The sequence below is a fragment of the Chrysochloris asiatica genome, unplaced genomic scaffold (assembly GCF_000296735.1).
Source record: "Chrysochloris asiatica unplaced genomic scaffold, ChrAsi1.0 scaffold00014, whole genome shotgun sequence".
NCBI lineage: Eukaryota > Metazoa > Chordata > Mammalia > Afrosoricida > Chrysochloridae > Chrysochloris > Chrysochloris asiatica.
In genome coordinates, this window is record NW_006408532.1 from 34,403,430 (window position 1) to 34,429,640 (window position 26,211).

The window sequence follows — 26,211 nt, forward strand, 5'->3', positions numbered from 1 at the left end:
TCTCTTCTTATCAGCTGGACACTTCACTCTCTACTCTAGTCCTCTGTGGCTACGTCATTAACTCTGGGTCGAAGAGTCCCGAGGTCTTTGCCACACTGTTGGCCAACCAGGTCTCCACCCAGGTTCACAGGAGTCTATTGAGTGTTGTAGGGCTTAGCTCACAGTCTCATTGCTGTTTTTCCCTCACTTCCCCTTATTGGTGACAAACGTGGTCACCAATCAAGAGTGTGTATTCCCATTGAGTCTTAGTCTTGGTGTATGTAGCTTTTTGTTTTTTCCAAGCTGCTCTCAGAATTCTTACCACGTTTTTGGTTTTGGAAAGCTTGATTATGATGTTTGGTGATTTTCTTTTGGCATCTATCCTGTCTGGGGTTCATTCAGCTTCTTGCATGCTTATCTTATCATCTTTCTTGATATTAGGGAAATTTTCTTCCAACAACTCTTAAGACAATTTTCTCTGTGCTTTTTATAGTCTCTTCCTGTCTGAAATTCTAATCACCCATAAATTGTTCTTCATGGTGTCCCACATAAATCTTAGGCTTTCTTCTAAAAAAAAACCACAGGGACTTTATTATTCCCAACACCAGGCAGATCTTCATGGGGTGGTGGGAGGCGGCTCTGGGCCCCTACTTGCCGACAATGAGTGGGTTCCGCAGGACCACGATTACAGAGTCCCCATGCAGGAACATCTTGGAGATGTAACAGTCCTTGTTGATGGGCTTGGACTTCTTGCCCTTGCCACTCTTGGGAACGTATCTCTTTCACGTTCTCCAGCACCATGTTGCAGTGCCTGTCGAAAGTCTTCATGTGGCCCAGAAGCTTCTTCTTGTTGTGACAGTTGATGAGCACTTGGGTGATGTTCTTGAGCCACTGCATGAGCACTGAGAGGGGCCTCATGTTAAACTCCTCCTCCTCCTCCTGCAGCTCCTCTGGGATCATCTCACTCTTGAGCTTGTTGAGGAGGCTCATGGTGTTGGCAGCATTCTTGGGTCACTCCCATCTCCACCTCGTTGCTTCTGCCTCTCTCTTACTTCTTCTTGTGAGTTAAAATTGTCTGTTGTCTCCAGGGAATTATGAGGTTGTTGTATTTGTATTTACCTGATGATCACATGTTGATGTGTTCTTAGGCTCTCACCAACTGTCTACTGTGGGTGTAGTTAGAGAATAGATGCATGTACACCAATCTCGTTTGTCATTTATGCACCTCAGTTTAGGGTGGGTTTGGCAGGTGTTGACTGCTGTCTATCATTGATAAGGTGGTATAGGAGCTGGTAATGGCTCTTGCCCACTGGGTGTAGCTACAGAGGTATGGCTGTGGCTAGACTAAACGGGCATGGTTGCTATCTTATGTCAGGTGGGAAACAGAAAATCCCTCTTCCACCCACCCAACCACACAAGAAGCAAAACAGAATAAATCAGAAGCCAACATTGAAAAGATAAATTAATAAAGAGGAAATAAAATAAGAACAAGCAGTAACCAGAATACTAGAGTATAAGTATAAAGACAAAAGAGAGACAGAAAGGAGCTATAGAAGAGGAAAAAAAAAGAGTGTGTGTGTGTGGGGAATTTAAGAAAGGAGAAAAGAGAGACAGGAAAATCGAGCTATAGAAGGGACAATAGAAGAAGAAATAAAAGCAAGAAATTTTAAAAAGATTCTTAGAAAAACCAAGAGAGGGAAATTGAAAAAAGAAACAGAGAGGGTAGTAGAGATCAAAAGGGGGTAAAAAGAATAGAGGAAATGAGAAACAGGGCTGAGTGACTGGTTAAATGCTGGTTTGGCAGCTCTGCAGGTTCTGTAGGTCTGGAGCTGAGCCGTCTGAAATCCAAGCACTAAAGCAGTGCACCAAAACATCACAGCAGGCCTCCACATCACACTGGTGTGGCTCCCAACAACATGGCTCTGAATTCAAGGAGAATAAGATCTACACTGGGGATGGATGAGGGTAGGAGCTGCCACCCCTCTGGTCACCAAGGAAGTGTGTCTACAGGAATCTGCTCTAGCAGGCCACCTTCTGCTGCCAGAAGGCCACCTTCTGCAACAAGGTGGCTACACTGTTCAACAGTCTCCCTTTGTTGCCATGCCTGCACGGCTTCTCCACCCAACAAGCACTCAATTCACTTCTCTAACTTTTCCTATGAAGTTCACGATTTCTGAATTCTTTTCTGTGTCTGTTTCATTTGGTCTCTTATATCTTTGTTGTAGAAGCTCCATGTAGTACATATGCCTAGTCTATCATCTTCCATAAGCCTTCTGCAAATACCTTTTTTTTTTTGCAATTATCTTTAATTAAACAACATAAAAGGTTACTTGGACATATCAAGATGGAAATCACAAGAATCTAATTGACTGCATCTGTGGAGAGATGGAAGAAAAGCTCAGTAACATCAGCCAAAACAAGGCCAGGGGTCAACTGTGGAACACACCACCAATTGCTCATATGGAAGTTTAAGCTGAAGCTGAAAAAAAACAAAAAATAAAAACAAGTCCTAGAGAATCAAAATACGGAACTGAATATAACCTACCTGAATTTAGAGACCATCTCAAGATGCATTAGACACTAATGACCAAAGAGTTGTGGGATGCCATCAAGAATATCATACATGAAGAAAGCAAAGGTTATTAAAAAGCAAAAGATGAAAGTGGATGTCAGAATAGACTCCGAAATTTGTTCAAGAACAGAGAGAATCTAAAGCTATTAGAATAAATGAACAAGTAAAAGATAAACAGAAAATTTCAAAGGGAAGTTCAAGAAGACAGAGCCAAATATTACAATGAAATGTGCAAAGATCTGGGTAAGAAAACCATAACAGAAGAACATTCTTAGCATTTCTCAAGCTAAAAGAACTTTAGAAGAAATTCAAGCCTCAACTTATAATGGAATATGAGCTGGGCTACTAACCACAAGGTCAACAGTTTGAATCTACCCATTGCTCCACAGGGGCAACCTATTATAGGGTTTTCGAGGCTTTCAATCTTTGCATGAACAGAAACCCTCATCTTTCTCCCACAGTGTGGCTAGGGGGCTCAAACTGCAGACCTTGTGGTTCGCAGTCCAGTGTTTATCCTATGGAGCTACTGCGCACCTATAAAACTGTTATATATACACTGAGAATGAGGAAGTAGTTGGCATTCAAATATCTACAAAACTGAAGAAGATGCTTACATATGCCCAAGATGAAGTACTTCAGATCCCCTTTCTCTTGGCTTTCTTCATGGCTTTCTTCATTACCCCCTTCTCCCCATCTAGCAGTAAAATGTTTTTTCTATTTCAAAAAGCCTATAAAAAGCTCAAGAGTTTGTGATAATAAAATAAGAGAGAGCAATGAAAACCTGAAAGGCAGTAAATGTTTTAGAACTAGATACAACAAAAAAAGAAATGCAACTAGATAGTACAGCAATTTTACTCATTTTTAATCCAAGCAAAATAAACCCCAAATGCAAAGTTTGGCACCTGGAAACATGGGTATTGTGAAGCAATACAGACTATCAATCTGAAGACATCTAACACTTGCAGCCAGTTGATTTGCCACAGTAGGAGTAGAGTTTTGTGATCCTCTAACCTAGTTTATTTTTTTCAAAGAATGGATCACATATTTTTCATGAATTTGAAAGCCATAATTCTTTGCCCATAAATCTTTCGGTCATACAATCTTTATGATTTTATGAACATTATGATATTAAAGGTTGCCAAAGTTATAAAAAAAAACCTGCATCTAGGTTCACTACTGCTTCAGTTCATCTCAGCTAATGGATTTTCATGTCTTTTTAGTGGTGTTTACATTTATTAAGTCTGCATTTTTGTTAAAATTTTTATCTTCAAGTAATAAATATGGCTCAGTGATTCAACAAAGGTTTAAGTGATAATGAAAATAGAACTGGAAATAATGCAACTAATAAAAACATCATAATTTGAAAATGAACAGATTTCTAATACAGCAAATACAAAATATAAATCTATTGTTAGAACAAGAGTGATGCCACCTAAGCAGCTAAAAAGAAAAAAAAATTATACATAATGAATTAAGATAATGGTGGGGGTGGTGTGCTATGGAGTTGATTCCAACTCATAGCAATCCTGAATAATTTCTGAGGCTGTAAATCTTTACAGAGCAAAAGGCCTCATCTTTCTCCCGTGGTACAACTTGTAGATTTGAACTACTGACCTTTCGGTCAGCAGCCTAGCTCGTAATCCACTACGCTACCAAGGCTCTTAACAGATACTTCAAATTTTAATTTACTGTGTCATCATCAATTTCACTGTTCTTAGCTTATTTGCTATAAAACCTGATCAGACCAGTGGTCTAAAGACAAAACAATTTTTATATCACTTTCAAAGTCTTTCCAGAACAAGTACTAAGGAATGCTTTCTAGCGCAAAAGTGATGATCTCTGCTGTTAAAATAAGAAAAACAAAAACCACAGAAGATTTACCTGAATTTGTATTCGTTATAGGAAAACAAGGTAAAAGTCCAAGTATTACCAAGGGATTTAATGTATCAACCATGAAGTTAGTGATAAATGTCATAGCCACAAAAGAAGAAATGTCTATTAGCAAAACTGCTTTATCAAATGGACTGGAAGATGCAAGGTGAAAGAACAATTACTTCTACACACATTCTAACAAATATTTCACCTTAAAACAGAACAAAACCAAGGATGTGCAGTTTGAGTCAATACAGTGAGAAGTAATACACAATAAAATTTGGTCTGTTTTTTACTGAAACCCTTTAAGAAGAGATTTTTCTATTCAGTTATTTTTGAACCAAGAATAGACTTTAAAAAGATACACTGAAATCAGTAGCACCACTGCACTGTGAAAAAAAGAGACTACACCTGAACAACATCCACAAAGAGACTTATTCACAGGCAACAGCTGTTGGTGAACAATATGTCCATTTTAATTCAATTAAAAGAAAGTAAAAATTACAACTACATTCAAATCACAGCCTATTTATATATATCTTTTTTTTAAGAGAGCTTTGTTGTTGTAGCTTTATTGAGATGTAATTCACATATCATAAAATTCACTCACTGAAGATATAAAACTAGAAATCTTTTGGGTTGGATTATAAGACTACTTTTCCATAATGAAGTATGCTGGGATAGAGATAAGATTCTGGAATGAAAAATATGATAAAGTAGTTACGAATCGGGCTGCTAATCTCATGATCAGCAGTTTGAAAGCACCAGCTGTTTCCACCGGAAAAAGATGAGGCTTTCTGCTCCCGTAAACATTTACAGCCTCGGAAACCCTGTACAGGGTCGCTATGAGTCGGAACCAACTCCACAGCACATAACAACAACAACAGGTAGCATAACTCAATGAAACATTTTTGTTACGAAGTGTCATCAAGTCAGTTCTGACTTTATAGAGACCTTGTATTGGGTTTCTGAGGAACAGTTGGTGATTTTGAACTGCTGACAAAATATACAGTTTCTCAAATAGCCTGAATTTATCTTCTTAGGATCCAGATATCTTAATTTTAATGTTGAGCAGAAAATTAGAATTAAAATCAAACTCTAGTTCAGATAGTTTGTCCCAACTGGTCCTTTTTCTTCAATGAATAAGTCCAACTATTTTTATTTATAGAAGGACTTTTTTGTCTACTGTACTTTTTTACGAGCAAACGTGTCAGTTTGAAGACTAGGTTGTGTCTGACCCAACCCACATCTGTCTTGGAAGAAATTCAGACAGAATGCTCCTTAGAAGTGAGTACGGTGAGACTTTGTCTCACATACTTTGGACATGTCTAAGGAGGGATCAGTCCCTGGAGGACATCATGCTTGGTTAAGTGGACAGTCAACAAAAAAGAAGACTCCTAAGGAGATGGATTAACACAGCAACAGCAACAATGGGCTCAACCATAACAATTGTGAGGATGGCACAGGACTGAGCAGTTTTTCAATCTATTGTGCACATGGTCACGATAAGTCAGAACAGACTTGAAGGCACCTAACAACCTTATTTTATACCTTATTTCAAAGTTTCCTTGCAATTTCTTTTGCTTTCTATTTATTGAGATTTGAAAAGTTGATTAAGTTGTTGCTGTTCTTAAGTGTCACTGAGACAGTTCCAACTCATAGTAAGTCTTTTTCCGAGGTCTTAAATCTTTGCGGGAGCAGAAAGGCTCATCTTTCTCCCATGGAGTGGACAGTGAGCTCAAACTGCCAATTCTATGGGTCACAGTCCAGTTTTATCCTATGGAGCCACTGTACTTCCTATTTGTATAAATTGTTTTTGCTGTTAAGTGCCATCAAATTAGTTCCAACTCATAGCAGATCTGTATAGGGATCAGAAAGAGTGGTTGGTGAGCTTTAACCACCAGTCTTATGGTTAGAAGTCCTGTATTTATCCTATAATGCTACATCAGGACTCCATTTGTATAAGTTGCTGTTGTTGTGAAGTGCCGTCGAGTCGGTTCCGACCCATAGCAGCAACCCTGTATAGGGTTTCCAAGGACCAGCTGGTGAGCTTGAACTGACAACCTTGCAGTTCAAACGGCTTTGTAGTCTGGCGCGTTTACCCACAGCGCCACACCAGGACTCCCATTTGTATAAATTGTTGTTGTTAAGTGCCATCGAGTCGGATCCGACCCATAGCGACCCTGTAATACATACCTTTAAATTTAAATGAAATTGTACTTAAAACTATATGTTTTTATCAACATGAAAACTTTAAAGTACTTGAGTCCTCTTCTAGCCTATTTCAATCTTCCTCATTTTTGTATTTATAGACAGGGCTTTAATTTAAGACTCAATTCTTCAAATATGCTATGTTCTCTATAACAACAATATTTACCACCACTATTATATTAATTCTACATTGAACTAGCTTCAGTCCTCACTATGTGTATTTCCCAATTGTTGTGCTCTTTTAGATTTACTTTTTGTGGTAGTGTATTTCATGTGTTAAGTTGATTTCTAGTGATTACACAACACCATAAGGTGCTCTAGTAGCCTAGGGGGATTACACACTAGGCTGGTAACTGCAAGGTCAGCAGTTCAAATCCACTAGCAACTCTTCAGGAAAAGATGAGGCTTTCTGCTCCTGTAAAGATTTACATCCTTGGAAGCTCTATACAGTGTCGCTATATGAAGTCAAAACTGACTTGATGGCACTGGCTGCTGTTCCATAGTGTACTGTGTAATGCGTAGTGCATAGTGTAGTGTAGTGTAATCACTTTTGATGATGTGATCTGATGTGATCCACCAATCAGATGAAAAGATATTTTCCTTAGGGATATGGTCTGCCTCCAGAATATAAATGGATATTCTGAAAGCGTTTTCTCTTTTGTGACCTGCAGTTTTCTCGTCACCTGACCTATAGAACGTAGGACTTACATCAAAAGAAGTCTCTGGCCAGGTACCTGACTTGGGGAATTTCCATCTGCTAGGCCCGCAACTGTCTGTGTGAGCCAGTCCTTTGAAGTAAATCAATTTCAATCTCCGTCCATATCTACCAATCCATTTATCTATCAATGTATTTATCTATCTTTCTCTCTCTCTACCTCTATATACATCTCACTAGTTTTACTTCTCTCGAGAACCCAAATTAAGAAACTGGCAGGAGCACACCTCAGAAAATTTGAATGATAATGATATACTTTCTGAACCATCACATATCTAAGAGTACATTTCTCTCATAAATGAAATCATGCCTGGTATAAATTCTTGCTTCTAACACTTCAATTCTGGCATTTAAAGTAGCCAGTCTGATTTCAGAAAGTTAGGGATTGAATCCACCAGCTGCTCCACAAGAGAAAGATGAGGCAGTCCACTTCAGAAAAGATTTACAGCTTTGGAAATCATGGTGGATCAGTTCTACTCTGTTCTAGAGTCACAATAAACTGGAATCAACTCAATGACAACAAAGCTTTCCTGTAGGGTCTTAATTTCTTTAGTTTATAAGCAACCTGTTTTCTTCTATGCAGCATTTACAGTACTTCTATCTTATTTCTTATTAACATTAAAAACTTCCAAAAACACAAAACAGACTTACTCCTTTCAAGCTCAGATTCAAGTGCTTTGGAATACTTTTATCAACAGTGTCTTTGCTGACTGCCTCTGTTCTGTTTGTTCAAGGGTCACTAATTATACCTCTTGTCAGCAGTTCTAAACTACCAGCTGTTCTACAGGAGAAAGATGAGGCACTCTGCTCCCGTAAAGATTTATAGCCTCGGAAACCCTGTGCAGGGTCACTATGAGTCGGAATCGACTCCACGGTACTTAAATCTGTTAGATTTCAGTTTGATATTCCATACTTTTCAGGTGAATATTAACTACGAACTATCTCAAATTTTTCTTTAGACAACTGATTCAATTTTCTTGAGGGTATATTCTGTTCTTTGATCCTTATAATGAAGTTTTACAAATTCTGTTATGATTTTTTAAAAAACTCATCCATCCAGTCCCCTGTTAATTTCAGGCTCTCACAGACTTCTCCATCTGAGCCTACTGTGTAATCTCACCTTGTATAGAACATTATCTCCTTAATTTTTACAAAATGTTCTTGTTCCTGGATTTTTATTAAAGCACAAAGTAGATGCTGTCTAAAATTAACTTCTCCTCCCTGTAGCATATCTTGTCTATCTTTTTCAAAGCATACTTTTACTCTGGATGGTACAATGTTGTTTTCCTTTTATGTGGCAGAACTGTCTTCAACTAATATGAAATCAAGTAATGTCCCACAATGGCTTAAAAGTTCATGAAGTATCTGGATGTTATTAAATGCCATCGCTTAGATTTTAGCTTGAGTTCACTTTTAATATCAACTTGGTGATTTAGAAATACAAAATTCTCTCTTAGCATTATTTTTCTTTATGTTTGGAAAAACCTGCTAGGTAACAGGCAAGATTTCAATATCCAGCTTTTGCTTGAGTCAGTCTCCACACTGGGACTTTCTCACAGTGCTGTTTCTCTACACCATGAGGAAGAACACCTAACACACCTCACAGGCTTTCTATGCAGCTATTTGATATCTAAGAGGGGTATCAAAGAGTTTGTGGAAAAATTGAATTAAAAGATAATGGAATTTTCCCATGAACTTTCTGAAGTTTATTCCATATAGTGAAGTGAATTCCAAGTGGTATACTGTCCATCAGTAAGAAATTTTGCCCCATCTTTTCCTTATCCCTCAGTGGGATCATCATAGGAGTCACTCCACTTACTTCCCATAATCTGGATTATATCTTCCTGGGAGTGGGACTTCCAGATAAGGCACTAGGCCTTCATAAGTGACCCATCAATAGTATGCTGTTGTTTAGTGCCATCAAGTCAGCACCAACTCATGGTGACCCTATATATATATAGTATATACAGGAGAAATTCCTCAGAGTTCTCAAAGTGGGCCTTGGATGGCATCCATATGTAGGTTAAGGATAAATCAAATAATTCATTTTCATAACTGTTGTCATTATTGTTTGGTGTTGTCAAGTCCTCTCTGACTCCTAGCGACTCTATGCACAACAGAACGAAACACTGCCTGATCCTGCACCATCCTTACAATCGTTGTTATGACTATGACCACAACAACGGTACTCAAATATTGTGCTCGAGCTCTCATATTGCAAGAAATTTATTTTGGTGCAAATTTTGGTGTTTTTCTTTATTAGTTTTCCAGTGCCCTTATGATGAAAAAATTCTCTCTGGAGAATATACTGGTAAATTCTGTTACTATCTAAACAGCTAAATCATTACAATGTATAGATTTGTAAAAGACCAACATCACTTTAAACCAGAAATATTTATCATAATAAGTGTTATAGAAGGAAAAAAAATAAAAGAACAAAATCAAAATCATCTAGAAAGCATACAAAATTACTTAACCAGTATATCACTGCCTGGAATTCTGCATGACTCTACTGTAATAATTGACTCAAGAATGGTGAACCTGAGACACTGAAAAATCCTGAAGAAAAGTTATAAATATACTCTATTTTAACTCCATTTAGTATATAGTCCAACTCTTTGAAAACTAGTAAACCAAGCTTGAGTACCTGCCCTAGTAGACCTGCCAGAACAATACCTATTCCAGATCAGATGATAACCAGATAAATAAGTAAATATATAACTATTCAATTCCTATACATTCAGTATCTCCTAGAATACATTTTGGGCATGGCATGTAATTTTCCTAAATACTAACAAAAAATTACTCTTATTAAATTATGTATGTTCACTATTAATATGATCTGTTTAATAGAGACAGAGAAGAACAAATATCATGTAAATACATTAAAAGAAAACAAATGCCATCAACTATTTTACATAAAAGTAGAAAAAATTTCCCTCAAAATCTTTCTTTTGTAAGCAAAATGATGACTGGGCACTCTTAACAAGAGCACTATGACTTCACAAATGTGTTTCATTTTTTTACTTAAAATAATTCTGTTTTTCTCCCTTCCCTAGTTTTTCTAATTTGTAAAAAGGCAAATTAAATTCAAAACGTATAGAATAATTGCTCTGAATTGCCAAAACCAACAACAAAAAAACAGTTTTCCTCATATACAAAAAAATAGAACCCCCCTATTAAAAGTAGCAAACACATAGGCCTTATCCACTGAAAACTGCTCTAGAGAAAAATGGTGACAAGAACTTAGGTACGTTGCCATCTTAAAAATGCCTAAATTCCCTGAAAAACAAATCAAAATAATTTAATTTAATTAGCTGTACCTGCTCATCTCTTTGTCTCCACTCTTGCCAATTTTCTTCTCGTGAATCCTTCTGTACTGGGTTGGACATTGAAAGTTCATGTTGAGCGTTACAAATGGCATGGGAAGATTTTTGGGGAATTTTCTTAAAAGCAAGATTCCTAAGCTACAAAAGAAACAAAAAATATATAAATGTGGTTGATCATACCTATGATAATAATTTTTTAGAAGGTAAAAAAAAATACTATATAATATTTTTGTACTTTTAAATACCATTGCAAATACCTTTATGCTAACTCAAACATCCGAAATAAAGTTGTGTTTGTGTATTATAATCCTTGTAGAACATTAATTTTTCCAGGATTTGAGACATTTTTGGTGCATTAATACTATACTACAATATTTTAATGCTTCCTCATGATTAAAGGGAAGACACTTACAGGAATAGAAAACAGAAAAGTATACATTTCAAACTGCAAATCAAACAGTCAAAAACATTAAAGTTTAATAATTAACAAATTATACATTTAATTACAGCCTAAGCCACTCTGACAATTGCTTTGTTAGTACAGAAAATATAACGAACCAAAACTGTACTGGCCAATCTACTGACAAGAAGAATAATCTGAAACACAGTAGGTGAAACATCAGAGAAAAATACTGAGAGGCTTTAAAATAAAGATCAACAATTTTGACTGATAATTACTACATTAGAGAATGTGGTGGTGCTGTTGGATAAGAACTGGATTGCAAACCAAAAGGTCAGCGGTTCAAACCCACCAGCAATTCTGTGAGAAAAACGTGAGGCTTTCTGCTCTTGCAGAGATTTACAGCCTCAGAAACCCCGTGTTTGCAACTGATACAACAGCACTTAGCAACAACAACTGTCCTGAAAGATGGGAGTGATAAGAAACAAACCAGTCTAAGCTACAAGTTTCTGCTGGAGAAAAGATATAGAGAAGTGGATGCTTCTGGATATGAAGCACTAGCAGGTAGATTACTGCTTTCCTTTACAGGAAGTAGTCATTGGTAAAACTGCAAATACAGAAAGTTATCGAAGTGGAAAGGTGGTATCCTTTGTGCTCACTGTTACACACTCCTAATGCAAACTCACTAATGTAAACACTATGACCTACTTTTTATTCCTCCTCTACCACCTTTAATTCCCAAAAGAAAATGGTTGGCAATCAAAAGTTTTGAATGATTAGACTTCTGAAAGGTGATCTGCCAGTAAAAAATGGTTCTAAAGTCACTTTCTGCAGGGCAAACATTTAAAAAAGATATTTAGAAGAAATTAAAAATGCTTTTTTCTTAGTCTTGGGACGTTATAAAAGGAATATGAGAAAAATAATACTTTTACTACTTCTCTCATGAAATGATATTTAAAAGTTACTGTAAATCTGACTGGTTCTTTAGTATTTTTTAAAACCTTAAAAAAAATTAGTTGTTTTTTTTCCCCCCCCCATATACTAGAATATACAAGGAGCTCTGGTAGTGGTTACAAGTCAGGCTGCTAACTTCAAGGTGAGGAGTTCAAAACTACCAGCAGTTCCACGGGAGAAAGGTTTTCTATTCCGGTAAAAATTTACAGCCTCAGAAACCCTATGTAGGGTCCCTATGCATTGGAAACTGACTCCACGGCACACAACCATAACCACCATGAGAATAGTTTGTCACATTTCTTTTAAAAATTATGGGCACATTAAACATAAATCCTGTACCCCATGCTCAGAATGTCTGAGAGAAAAGTGTCTGTCATGCATCTACTACTCCCAAGAACCAAAAATAAACTAAACTTATCCCCATCAAACTGCCCCACAGGGTTTCCAAGGTAGCAAATCTTTACTGAAGTAGACTGCCACATTTCCTTCCATGGAGCAGTTAGTAAGTTCAAACTGCTCATGATTAATTTAAAAACAAAAAGTTATAAAATGGTCTATTACAGAATTCTATTTTTGTTAAACTATTGATAAACTTATATATATGTAAGAAAATATTCATTGGTTGCATCTTTCGCTAGACAAATAAACAACCTTTGTTCCTTTTAATACTTCACTATTTTTCAGAAACATTTTGGACTGAGTATATAAACTTGTAAAAAATAAATGAGATTTAAAAAGATATATTTTCATTACACTTGACTTTAAATACACACAAATCTCCATCCATTCATCTGAATATTTATGGAGAACTTATAGACAAGGTACTATGGCTATATGAGTGAACAAGAAAGTACCTGTCTTTATATTTATAGAATGCAAACATTTAACAAATTTTAATTGCTACCTCATTTGCTTCACTCTGTTGCTGTTCCTTCTTTTTTCTTCTTTTCTCTCTCTTTTTCTCATTTGTAGTTGATTTATTTCCCAAAGATTGAGATTTCCCAGTATTCCGACCTTTTCCTTTTCCAGGCTCAGAATCAGAACCACTGCCACTATCCACTTGTAACAGGGCAAATCGAGAAGCAGTAGTGGGAACTGAACTAAGTACTGCTGAGGCCATTGTGAAGATTTTTCTTTTAAAATACTTCTGTTAAGAATAATTCCTGCGGGGATGGACAGAAGGGGTAAATGAATAAACATGTTCAATAAAATCTGCTCTAGACTCAAAAACACCGCATTTATACAAAACATTTCTTTTGACATTGAACTTGGTGTATTTGGACTCATAATCACAGTCCTCTTGGCAATAATATATTTTAAAGTAAACAATGTAAAATAAATGATAATTTGAGATTTCACAGATAATAACTATTGTAACATTGCCACCAATATAATTAATGCATGTATTTTTCATATATGGTCTTCAGAAATTCATCTTTCCTCTTTCCCTTAAATATCTCCATAATTAGTACACAAGAGAGTAAATTAAAAATACTGCTACAAAATAATATAAACCTTTATAAATAAAACTATCAAAATATGATGCTATTGTTTCTCCACATACCCTTCATCTAGGTCTACATATTCTGAAGGCAATGTTTCTATCTCTCCAACCCTTCTCCCAAAGAATCTTGTGCTCTTCAATTTATATCAATACCAAACAGCAGTTTTGGCATCCTTGAGTGACTCAAATTTGTTACTTTGAAACATTCTTTAAATTCAGGGAACACAAATCTGAAGGAGAAATATCAGAGTTGTATGGTGATTAGACAAGGTTTTCCAAGGAAATTCTCGTACTACTCTCATAAAAGAGCAGATGTATTGTTGTGATAGACAAAAATTCCTCAGGGCAACTCTCCTAGCTATTCTCACCAATGCAGTTTTCCATTGTCTTAAAACTTCTTCATAGTAAGTCCCCATGGTCTTTCTGTACCCTTCAAGAAAATCTATCAAGATTACCCCTGTGGCAACCCAGAAAACAATCACCATAACTGAGCTGACCTTCCTGCTCTGAATTTAACAGGCCCAGCAAATCTCCTTGAAAGCCACAGTTTCGAAGGACCTTTATTTTGAAGGGACTCTGCCAAGATTAAGACAGGTGTAACTACTGAGAGAAAGGATCTCTGGTAGTGTGGTTATGAGTTAGGCTGCTAATCTCACAGTGAGCAGTGTGAAACTACCAGAGGTTCCAAGGGAGAAAGATGAGGTTTTCTGCTCCCGTAGAGATGTACAGCCTCAGAAACCCTATACAGGATAGCTACTAGTCATACCCAGCTCCACAGCACATAACGCAACCCAATCCAAGTCAACTACAACGAGAACTTGTCTGCTGCCATCAACTTATTGCAAATACATGCTGAGTGTGTTCTGTTTAGAATAAACCCATGTATGTACGAACTGGAACCCAAGTAGCAATACATTTGACTTACCCTCATTATTTACAGAAAGTATCCTAAATTAAAGTGGCATACTGAAAAAAATCATAACAATACTTTAATAAAAGCATCATTTTTTCACTGTATACATAAAAAGAGACCCTTAGCCCAACTACCTTTTCCTCAAGTTCCAAGACAGGAGGGAAAAAAAAAAAAAGGAGTAAAAAGGAACATACAAAAATTTGCTACCTTAAGTCTGGGTCTCGAAAGTGCTACTAAATCACAGAACTGAAAGCAAAATAGAGAACTTAAGCTTCCTCAACTAAAGGAGACTTTTTAAAATCACTTTTGGCACTATCTTTTAGTTCACTATAGTCTCTGAATGGTAATTCAAGCACAGGTAAGAGTGGTTTCATTTGCTCTTCAGCATTTTTACAATCTTTTAGAAAGGTATCTTGAAGGTCCACAGGTAATTTCTAAATCGTGACTTGCCTAAGGTGATTCCACAAATTAGTGGCAGAATTGGGACCTGAATTTACATATTTGCTCAACATTACTCTCCAAGTCCAAAAAAGCCCAGCAACTACTAGATTATTATTTCCATTAAAAAAGACACAGATTTTCTTTTGTGTATGATTCATAAATGTTTAATTATTTTATTTTGAAATTTAGCAGGCACACAAAAAAACTGAAATTTGTTTTCAAAAACATTTAGATTAAAAGCTAAAATGCACACGCCAAGTACCCACACTAAGATTAACACAACATCATCACACTTCTGTGTAAGTCTCCCCAATAGCATCCTGCATCCACAGATTGGAGTCCTGGTGTGACACTATGGAATAATGCACTGGACTTCAAGGTTGGTTTGAACCACAAGGTCAGCAGTTCAAGTCAAACTATCGAGCTGATCCTTGGAAACCTTATACAGGGTTCTCCACAAGTTGGAACCAACTCCATGGCACTTAACAATAAGAATCAATAGATTATCACTTTAGTTACTCATCCTTTGCTTTCTTCTTTGCTGCGTTGTTAAGTGCCGTCCCGTCAATTCCAACCCATAGCAACCCTGTATAGGGTTTCCAAGGAGGAGCTGGTGAGCTTGAACTGCCGACCTTGCCAGTTCAAACGATGTTTTGCAGTCTGACGCATTAGCCCACAGCGCCACACCAGGACTCCATTTCTTCTTTATAGTTTTATGTAATTTATAGTTTTCTGTCTCAAGTCACAGTGCTCATCTGAATTAGCCACAGTCATTTCCATAATACCCTATTGGTTACATGAGCCCACCCTCTGCAGTGAGAAAGGAGTACACAAAAGTGTCAACACTAGGTGAGAATTATTGGGTTCCATTTTGAAAGCTAAGCATTTACACTATACTTAAAAGTGTTTTCCAAAGGAAACAAAAATGAGAAGCATGTATTCTATCTTACAACTTAACCTAAAAATCCAGAAAAAAATGCAAAACTTTCTATTTATTTGTTAAACAAGAGAAAACAGGAGATATTTGAACATGTCACCTGGCAACTATTAATATATGCCTATTGCAATACTATGTTAAAACCCATTGTTCCTATGACCAGAAATACGCAAATCAAATAAAATACCCTACAAACAGATGACATCATATTGATAAATTATGACAAATTTTCAGGTTTAAATTCTTCCTGCAAGCATGAGATTAAGGCTTCAGAAGTTCTTTTCACAAGAACAAAAACACTACAAAATTAGAACTGGATGGTGCCCAGCTATCATTACTGAACATTTGATCAAAAGTTCTATAGAAGAATCCTGATCAAAAAGGGGAAAATGAAGACAGAATCTCAAATTCTCATGGACTAAAGACTTTCTGGAGCCATGGAAACTGGATGAGCCTTTTAAACTACTGACCTGAGATAGTCTTTAAGCCTTAAAACAAAAATATCCCCTGATGTCTTCATAAAACCAAACAATAGTCTAGCTTAACAAGTTTGGAATGTCTGTCTTGAACATTATGCTGTTTTAAGAACTATTTATAGGGATCAAAAGACTAGAAAGGAACCTTAGGAGGACACCATGAGTCTACATTAATGGAAGGAACAACTCAGAAAAGGTTGATGGGAATGCTTGCACAACTTAAAGAATGTAATCAATGTCACTTACTGTACATGTTAAAACTGTTGAATTGGTATATACTTTGCTGTGTATAACTCAACAACAAAATAAAAAATTTTTTTTAAAGATTACAAAATTAAAAATAAATTACAGACTCAAAAACATCATGTTGTTGTTGTTAAGTGTCGTCAAATCAGTTCTGACTCATAGCGACACTACATAGGGTTTCCAAGGAGCAGCTAGTGAGCTTGAACTGCTGACCTTGTGGTTCAAACTGACCTTGCAGTCCAGCGCATTAACCCACAGCACCACACCAGGACTCCCAAAACCATCATGGCAAATTTTAATTCTGCTTTTTTTTTCCCCCCGAGATCTCAAAGTATTTTAATTTTTGTCAAACAAAATAGCTACACAATAGTATTTTCAATCTAGTTGAGATGGGCAAAGGAAATATTTAAATGTATACTAAGCATATACTCCAAACATAATCATAAACACATGCATTCTTATGCCTCTCATATCCAAATTAAATCTGTTTTAACTTAGTTGTTATTAAGTGGCATCAAGTCAGGACTGACTCATAGTTACTCTGTAAGTATAGGGTTTCCGAGGAGTGGTTGGTGAGTTTGAATCACCAATGGTGTAGTTCAAAATGACTTTGAGGTCCAGGGCATTATCCTGCAGCACCACATCACATCATGTTAAAATTCTCAGTAAAGATTTAGTTGGTTTCAGCACTTTGAAAACAATAAGAATCACTATTTTAAATTATTAACTGATGGGACAGATTGTGACAATTGCATGTGGTAACTGTTATTACTGTTCACAAATATTTATTACTCCTTCCTAAAGGAGAATTATGTATCACTTGCCTGTTGAATGTAGACATGACCATTTGACTTCCTTTGGCCAGTAAAAAAAGACCTTTAAAAAACCCTTAAAAGGGGATTGTAATCATTGCAATGAAATGATGAGTGTAAAATTGATGTTCTCCCATGTAAAGTATCACTGTAATTCACAATAAAAACTATGTTTAAATATACACACACAAAAAAAAAAAAAAATTACGGAAAAAATCCTTAAAAGTTAGCACAGCATGAACTTTTATGTAGCTTGCTGTGTATAGTCTCAGATACTACCCATCTGACCTAGCTTGGGTGGCTTATTGATCAGAATTCCACTAGCAGATGATACAGTAATTTAATACAGGAAGCAAGTGTAAATGGCTACAATTTGATGAATCTGACCTTTACTTATGGATGCAGTAGCTCAAATACCAACAGAGGGAAAGAGTTTTCACATCAAAGATCAAGCCTATCCCTCAGTATACAGGGTTGACAGGGACAGGCAACTTAGACATTGGCTAACTAAAATGGGAGGGCTTATAAAGGCATGAGAAGGAGCTCTGGTAGCGTAGTGGCTACAAATCGGGCTGCTAATTTCACAGTCAGCAGTTCGAAACTACAGTTGTTCCATGGGAGAAAGATGAGGCTTTCTGCTCCCATAAAGATTTATAGCCTCGGAAACCCTGTACAGGGTCGCTATGAGTTGGAATAAACTCCATGGCACATAACAACAACAAAAAGTACAACATAAATGTATGAAATAGTTGGCTTTCAAGTTTTCAAGAGGGAGTTTAGTTTCAGAGTGTGCAGGGGAAGGTAGAATCCCCACTGAATAGTTTTCATCTTGTCTAGACGGGTCTGGTGAAAGGAGATGGGGATAAGATTCTTATGATTCAATAGTGAATAATTGTTATCATGACTAATTGCAACTGTCACAATTGTAAAGGTAGAAGTTTAATAACAAAAACAGGGGAGTAGTTCATCTTACAGCCCAAGAACAGAGGACCCTAGGCCCATCAAGGGAGTAGATCACGAGCAGAATGTGGGACCCTATCCAGAGTAGCAGTGACACCAGAGATGGAGGCAGAGATGATGACATGGAAAGATAGAACAGCTGAGGACTCTAGACTCATGGAAAAAGAAAGGCTGTATAATGGCAGCCAGGAGGCAGGCTTGCAGAATGTGCCCTTTGGTTGTTTAAACGATTATATATTCCTGAGCGCTTTTGTGAACATCTCTCCCCTCTACACCCCAAAAATAGGGAATAGAAGCAAATACTGTTGAGTGATGATGCACAGAGGAGATTGTAATCACTGCAATGAAACGATGAGTGTAAAACTGATGTTCTCCTATGTAAACTATCATTCAAGTCACAATAAAAACTGAAATAAATAAACCAAAAAGAGGGAGTTTAGTTTCAGAGCAAGGGGTTAAGGTACAATCCCCACTGAATAGTTTTCATCTTGTCTAGAAGGGTCTGGTGAAAGGAAACAGGGATAGGATTCATTTTATTCAATGGTGAGTAATCATGACTGTTACAACTGTAAAGGTAGAAGATGTGCAAAAAGCGGGGAGTAGTTAATCTTACATTCCAGGAACCGAGGGCCCTAGGGCTATCAAGCAGGAAGAGCTTGAGCAGACTGGACTCCTAATCAGAGAAACAGCGACACCAGAGACGGCAGCAGTGGTGAGGGCAAGGAGCAACAGAGCAACTGAGAACTCTAGCCTCTTGGAAAGAGAAGAGCTGTGTGCTAGTAAGCAAGAGGCTGGCTTCTGTTGTTTAAACGATTATATATTCCTGCACAGTTTTGTGTACATAAAAAAAAAAAAACAAAGAAATAAATAAATAGAGGTAAATACTGTTAACCAGTGGTGCATGGAGAGGATTGCAATTACTGCAATGAAGCAAAATACAGTTGGATGAATACAAAATCAGTGTTCTGCCATGTAAACTATCACTCAATTCACATTAATAGTTTTTTTAAAAAAAAAAAGATAATGGGAAAAAAAAGTCAGCATATGATTTGTCATGCTCTAAATCCCCTGCTTTGAAGATTGTGAAAACTTATGTAAAGATGAGAGTACCATCAGCTATGTTGAATGGTGGTATCTAAAACCACAACTGAAAAAGCCCCCTAATCAACCTGTGACAGACACATAGCTTGAGCAAGAAAGCAATGTTGCTGCTTTAAGCCACAGAGATTTTCAGGTTGTTCCTGAAACATAACTTAGGTTCATCATAACTGATATTTTATACAAATAAATTTCTTTCTCCAAAGTACTGACATCAAAACTTAAGAATCACATTTGGATTGTCCTGAATGCATTATATGTTCTTAAGTTGCTGTGCTACAACATTTATCCATAGTTCAGAGACTTTTTCTATCTATGGCACAAGGCAAAGCTTTCTATCAGTGTATTCCCAGGTACAGGTAACAATTCTGTAGGCTTTAAGGCAACTCTGGAGAAGCCTGAAGAAGTCCGATCTTTTGTGTAGTCTCCTCCTGATGCAAGCAGACTCATCTGGTACTCCTTAGAGGGAGCTCCAGCACAAACGCCTCTGTAGGTGTCAGTTGTGACAGTGGAAGTGCTCTACTCCTTGGAATCTACTTCATTAGTTAGCTGCAGAATACACTGCTGCCCATCATAGTAAACAGAACTGTGAAAATGTTGGAAGAGTCTGTGTTAAGAAAATAAAACATACCGTACAACTGTTACTAAGTGCCTTGAACTGGTTCTGACTCACAGCTACCCTGCATGGGGTTTCTAAGACTGCAAATCTTTGTGGGAGCAGAAAACCTAATCTTTCTCCTGTAGAGCAGCTGGTGGATTCAAACTGCAGACCTTGTGGTTCACAGTCTAGTATTATACTACAAAGTCACAACACTCCCAGGTCGAGAATGGGGAAGCACGAAGTCTCCTATTGAACAAGGTTCAATGTAATGGTCTTAAATCTCTATATCCACATATAGCAGGTATTTCTTCCCTTTTTGCCAATGGCATGCCCTTTATTTATAAAAGCTAGATGCAGGGTGACTACTCAAACAATGCATATGCTTTTTTCAAATTAGAGCTTACAATTATTTTTAAATTTCGTTTTCTTGTCTAGTGCCATGAAGTTGGTTCCAGCTCATAGCATCCTTGTATAGCATTTCCAAGAAATGGCTGGTGGATTTGAACTACTGACCTTGCAGTTCAAACTGACATTTTCAGTCCAGTGCTTATACCACTGGATTTGGAATTCTTTCATCTTATCCCAAGAAATTTCAGTATCACGTTTTTTGATGAAAAAAAATTTAGATTCCTTAAAAATAATTTCAACTGTTGTAAATTATTAATTATATATGAAAAAAGTCTAAGAGCTTTTCTTACTAACAAAACAATTACAATGGAAACTCAAATTAAACTCATTTAAAGGTCTGGATCAGGAATTGTATATTCATACTACATGGGTAAAACTCATGTTTAAAAATTTATATTCACAAAAAGAAACACAATTTTCTCAGTAGAAACCTTGAAAAGATTTCAAGTTTTATACAAATTCAACATTTGGTATCTTTGTATTTTGTTTTATTATCCTAATCAAAGTAGAGTTGACTGTAATGATGTGAATGAAGTAAAGCTTTTGGGACTTTCATTTGCGGTAGGACACAACTCAAAACGAGGGGAAACAGCATCCATTAATAATCAGACCACGGAATGCATGGTATGAATCTAGGAAAATTGTCAAAAATGAATTGAAACACAATAAACATCGATATCCTACACATTAGTGAGCTAAAATTGACTTGCACTGGCCATTGTGAATCTGACAATCACATGGTTTACCATGATGGAAATGACAAATTGAAGAGGAATGGCATTACATTCATCATCAAAGAACATTTCAAGATCTTGAAACATAAAGCATAGAGATGTTAAAGCAAATGGAAGAAATGAGGAAGTAAAAGAGCTGAACAGAGAATGTCAAAGGGCAGCTTGAGTAGACAAAGTAGTATAATGAAATGTGCAAAGACCTGGCGTTAGAAAACCAAAAGGGAAGAACACATTCAGCATTTCTCAAGCTGAAAGAAATGAAAAAAAAATTCAAGCCTTGACTTGAAATATTGAAGAATTCTATGAGCAAAATACTGATTGATGCAGGAAGTACCAAAAGAAGATAGAAGGGAAAAAAAACAAAAAAAAAAGGAAGACAGAAGGAATACTTAGAGTCACTGTACCAAGAAGAAATGTTTGATGTTTAACCATTTCAAGAGATAATATATGGTATTGAAGGAAGAAGTCCAAGGTGCACTGAAGGCATTGGCAAAAAACAAGGCTCTTGGAATTGATGAATACAAATTGAAATCTTTCAATAAACTGATGCATCACTGAAGGCACTCACTCATCTATACCAAGAAATGTAGACGACAGCTGAGTCAGCTGACTGGAAGCGATCCATAATTGTGTCCATTACAAAGAGAGCTGCCCCAAGAATTGTGGAAAACATCACATTCAAGAAAAATTTTGCTTAAGGTAATTCAAAAACAACTGCAAATGTACACTGATAGGGAGGGAATTGAGGTTCAAGCCACATTCAGATGAGTACATGGAATATGGGGTATATCACTGTTGATGTTAAATGGATCTTTGTTGGAAGAAAAGAATACCAGAAAGATGTTTACCTATGCTTTATCGACTATGCAAAGGCTTTTGACTGTGTGGATCATAACAAGGCATGGACAATACTGTGGAAAATGAGTATTCCGGAACACTTAATTGTGCTCTTGAGGAATCTGGATATAGACCAAGAGGCAGGTCACGCAAAAAGAACAAGGGGACACTGAATAGTTTGAAATTAGGCAAGGTGTGAACTAGCATACTTACTCAATCTGTGAGCAAATAATCCAAGAAAGTGGATTATATGAGGAAGAACATGGCATCAGGATTGGGGGAAGGCTCAATAACCACCTGCAATATGCAGATGATACAACCTTGCTGTTGAAAGTGAAGAATACTTAAAAATACTTACTGATGAAGATCAAAGACCAAAGCCTTCTGTATGGGTTGCACCTCAATGTAAAGAAAACAAAAATCCTCACCACTGGATTAATAACATCATGAGAAATGCAGAAGAAAATGAAATTGTTAAGACTTCATTTTGCTTACATCCACTATCAACACTCATGGAAGCAGCAGTCAAGAAATCAAATGACATACTGCACTGGGAAAATCTGCTGCACAAGACCTCTTTAAAGTGTTGAAGAGCAAAGATGTCAGTTTGAGGGCCAAGGTGCGCCTGACCCAAGCCATGGCCATTTTCAATATGCAGAAGTTGGATCGTAAGTATGGAAGACCATAGAAGAATCGATGCATTTGAGTTATGGTGTTGGAGAATATTGAAAATATCATGGACTGCCAAAAGAACAAATAGATCTGTGTTGGAAGAAGTACAGCCAGAGTGCTCCTTGGAGGCAAGGATGGCCAGACTTCATTTTTCATACTTCAGACATATTGTCAAGAGGGGCCAGTCCCTGAAGAAGGATATCATGTTTGGCAAAGTAGAGGGTCAAAGAAAAAGAGTAAGACCCCCAACAAGATGGACTGGCACAGTGCAGCATCAACGGGCTCAAATGTAGCAATCGTTGTAAGATTGGCCCAGGACAGAGGTGTTTCGTTCTGTTGTGCACAGGGTCGCTATGAGTCAGCACCGATTCTATGGCACCTAACAACAACAACAAGTGGAATTATTATTATTATTATTAGGATAAAATACATCTTGAGATCTTCAGAGTCATAACTGAGAAGCTATTTAAAAATTTGACTACTAAGCCCATCTGACTCCATTGCAAAAAAAAGAAAAGAAAACCTGTTCTGATGTAGTACAACAGCAACAAACCCCCCACCCACACACTAAATCAATTCAACACCTGGTCATTCTAGAAGCTAAAGCTTTAATCTCTGAAATAAAAGAAAACAGTTAGTAGTCATTGAAAAGTAGTGATGAAAAATCAGCCACTGAAGAGTCACAGATAGATTGCAGAAGGAGCGCTCAGATGTAACTGAAACCCAAGAATCAGATAAATCTATTAATCTGTAAGCCCCTTAAGGCAGTAGAAATTCTGTCTTCAACAGTAGGAACTTGTAAATTTAAGTTGTAACGATGGATCATAACAATTGTTGTAACAATGGATCGTAAATATTTTGTAAGAAGAAATCAAAGAAAAGACAGAATGACAAAGTCAAAAGCAAGCATTAGCGTAAATACTAACAAATATTAAAAGAACCAACAATAAAAAACAAAATAATTATTTTCTGGCAAGACTATGCTATAAACCCATATGTTCAAATATTTTTTTTAACTTATGAAGGGGCAGAATGGAAAGGGAATACACTTACTTATAATGATCCTCTATTTGGGTAGAGAACAAAAAGAACAGAATAGTGGCAGTCACTTATATTTTTAAATAATAACCCTACTCACCCCACTGATATTGAGTGGATTTCAAATCATAGCAACCATATAGGACAGAGCAGATTGCTCCCTAGGGTTTCTGAAACTGTAAATCTTTATGGAAGTACATAGCCTCATCTTTTTCCCCAGAGAGCAGCTGGTGGGTTTGAACCGCTGACTTTGTGGTTCACAGTCCAGTGCTTATACTACAGTGCCACACCAGGAGTCTGATGAGACAACTGGAGGTCAATCATTTTAGCTATACATGTACCTTTTATGTGGCGCTGTGGGCTAATGTGTCAGATCACAAAGTCATTTGAACTGCAAGGTTGATGGTTCAAACTCACCAGCTGCTCCTTGGAAACCCTATACAGGGATGCTATGGGTTGAAATCAACTCAATGGCACTTAACAGCAATAGTACCTTTTAAAGGAGGTAGTAAGTTGCCCAAATACCATTGACTTCAAAAACCATGAGAACCTATGTACCATATCAAAAGGTACACTAACCAGTATTCAGAAGTGGAGAACAAAGGACATGTAAATTTTAAATTAAAAAACAAACAAAAAAGGATGTAAACATTTTATATAAAAACTTCTGGAGCAAGATGGCAGAGTAGGCAGATGCACTGAGCTGACCCTCTGACACAAGGACTTGGGAGACCAGGTGAAATAGATACAGGTGGTATTCCTAGAATCCTGAGCTTCAGCGGATAGGGCAGAGAGATGGACTGAGTGCAGACTGGAAGTGAAAGCTGAGTGGGAGCAGTGAGAGAGAAGTAATATAAGCAGGCTGTTGGCTGGCCTGGAGTAGTGACCATCTTGAGCTTTTGTAAGTGACTATTTTGTAAGAGTCCTGATGTATCACTGAGGGATAAAGCGCTGGACCACAAGGCCAGTATGAATCACAGGGTCAGTGGTTCAAACTCACTAGCCCTCCTCAAAAACCCTATACAGCGTCGCTGAGTCAGAACCAACTCAATGGCACCTAACAACAATTGATAAACTGGCCTGGAGGCACAGGATGTGGCTGGAGGTTGTCAACAAGGGAGACACAATTCTCCCTTGTTCCCTGTGCTCTTCTGGTAGCTGGGGATGTGACTAATCCCCACCCTCACCAACCCAGCAGCCAGTGACACTCCCTCTGTGGTGCCTCTGCTCTGCCTGGGGTTGGATATCAGGTATACTTCTCCTGTGTCTGAAGACACAAGAATTCACTCTGAATTATATGGTAAAGAAACAGTGTAAAGAGAACAGCATTCATACTTCCAGTCTCTATCACATCCACCAGGAGCTAGGTTTTGAGTGCCTGAGAACACACCAACATAAAATCATCAATTAGAAATAAATATGACAACGCCACAACGTCCCAGAGAAAACACCACTTTAGCTTACACAAAGAAACAAGACAGAATGGCTTGAACAAGGGACCAAACTAAAAAGTAAGAAAATGTAATAATCAGACAGTATTGAAACTACCTAATAAGGAATTTAAAAGAATGAAATTTACCATCAATGGATTGAGAGGATGACTGAGAAAACTGCAAATAAAATGAAGGAAAACACAAATAAAACTAGAATTCAGGAAAAGATTACAAGAACAAATTGACAAAATAAATGAAAAATTAGAAACCATACAAAAACAGCAATTAAGAAACCAAAAGACTAAGACTTCAGAAATAGATAACACACTGAAAGGCAAAAAAGTATAGTTTAATCAATGGAAGGACAAATTAGTGAGCTTACAGATGAACCAATCAATACTCATCTGATAGGGGAACTATCAGAAAAAAAGAATTTAAAAATCCAAAGAAAGTCTAACATTTATGGGATACTATCAAGAGGAAAAACTTCCATGTGACTGAGATTCCAGAACAGGAAGAAAACAACAATAACAAAACAGAAAAATAGAGAAAATTACAAAAGAGTTGTTGAAAGAAAACTTTCCTAACATTATGAAGGACAAGAGGTGTGTATTTAAGAAGTTGTATGAATTCCACACAGAATCAATTCCAAAAGAAAATCACCCAACACATATTATAATCAAACTTTTCAAAACCAAAGACAAGAAAAGAATCCTGAGAGCAGTTCAGGAAAAATGAAAAGTTACCTACAAAGGAAAACTAAAAAGCTCTGACTTCTCAAGAAAAATTATGCAGGCAAGAAGACACTAGGATGACACATATAAAACTCTTGAAAGAAAAAAATTGCCAATCAAGAATCATATACACAGCAAAATTATCCATCAAGTTAAGATGGTGAAATCAATAATTTCCAGATAAACAGAAATTAAAAGAATTTGTAAAAATCAGACTAACTTTATAAAAATACTAAAGAAGAGTTCTTTGGACAGAGAACCAGAGAACCAACAGCAGAAAATATACATGATATTAACATACATGACTATCACCCAGAACTCTACTCAGATATATA

The 26,211-nt window shown here is 36.9% G+C and overlaps 1 protein-coding gene and 1 pseudogene across 1 annotated transcript in view; both read right to left on the bottom strand.

Moving 5' to 3' along the window:
* Positions 1–13,152, bottom strand: part of GKAP1 (G kinase anchoring protein 1) — a 135,499-nt gene extending 122,347 nt beyond the window's left edge. Inside the window, exons 1-2 of the mRNA XM_006834955.1 lie at positions 12,937–13,152; positions 10,673–10,816 (exon numbers count right to left, since the gene is read on the bottom strand). Coding sequence (XP_006835018.1) covers positions 10,673–10,816; positions 12,937–13,152 — 360 coding nt within the window. The remainder of the gene's footprint in view (positions 1–10,672; positions 10,817–12,936) is intronic.
* Positions 627–969, bottom strand: LOC102839628 (annotated as a pseudogene).
* Positions 13,153–26,211: the final 13,059 nt, after the last annotated feature.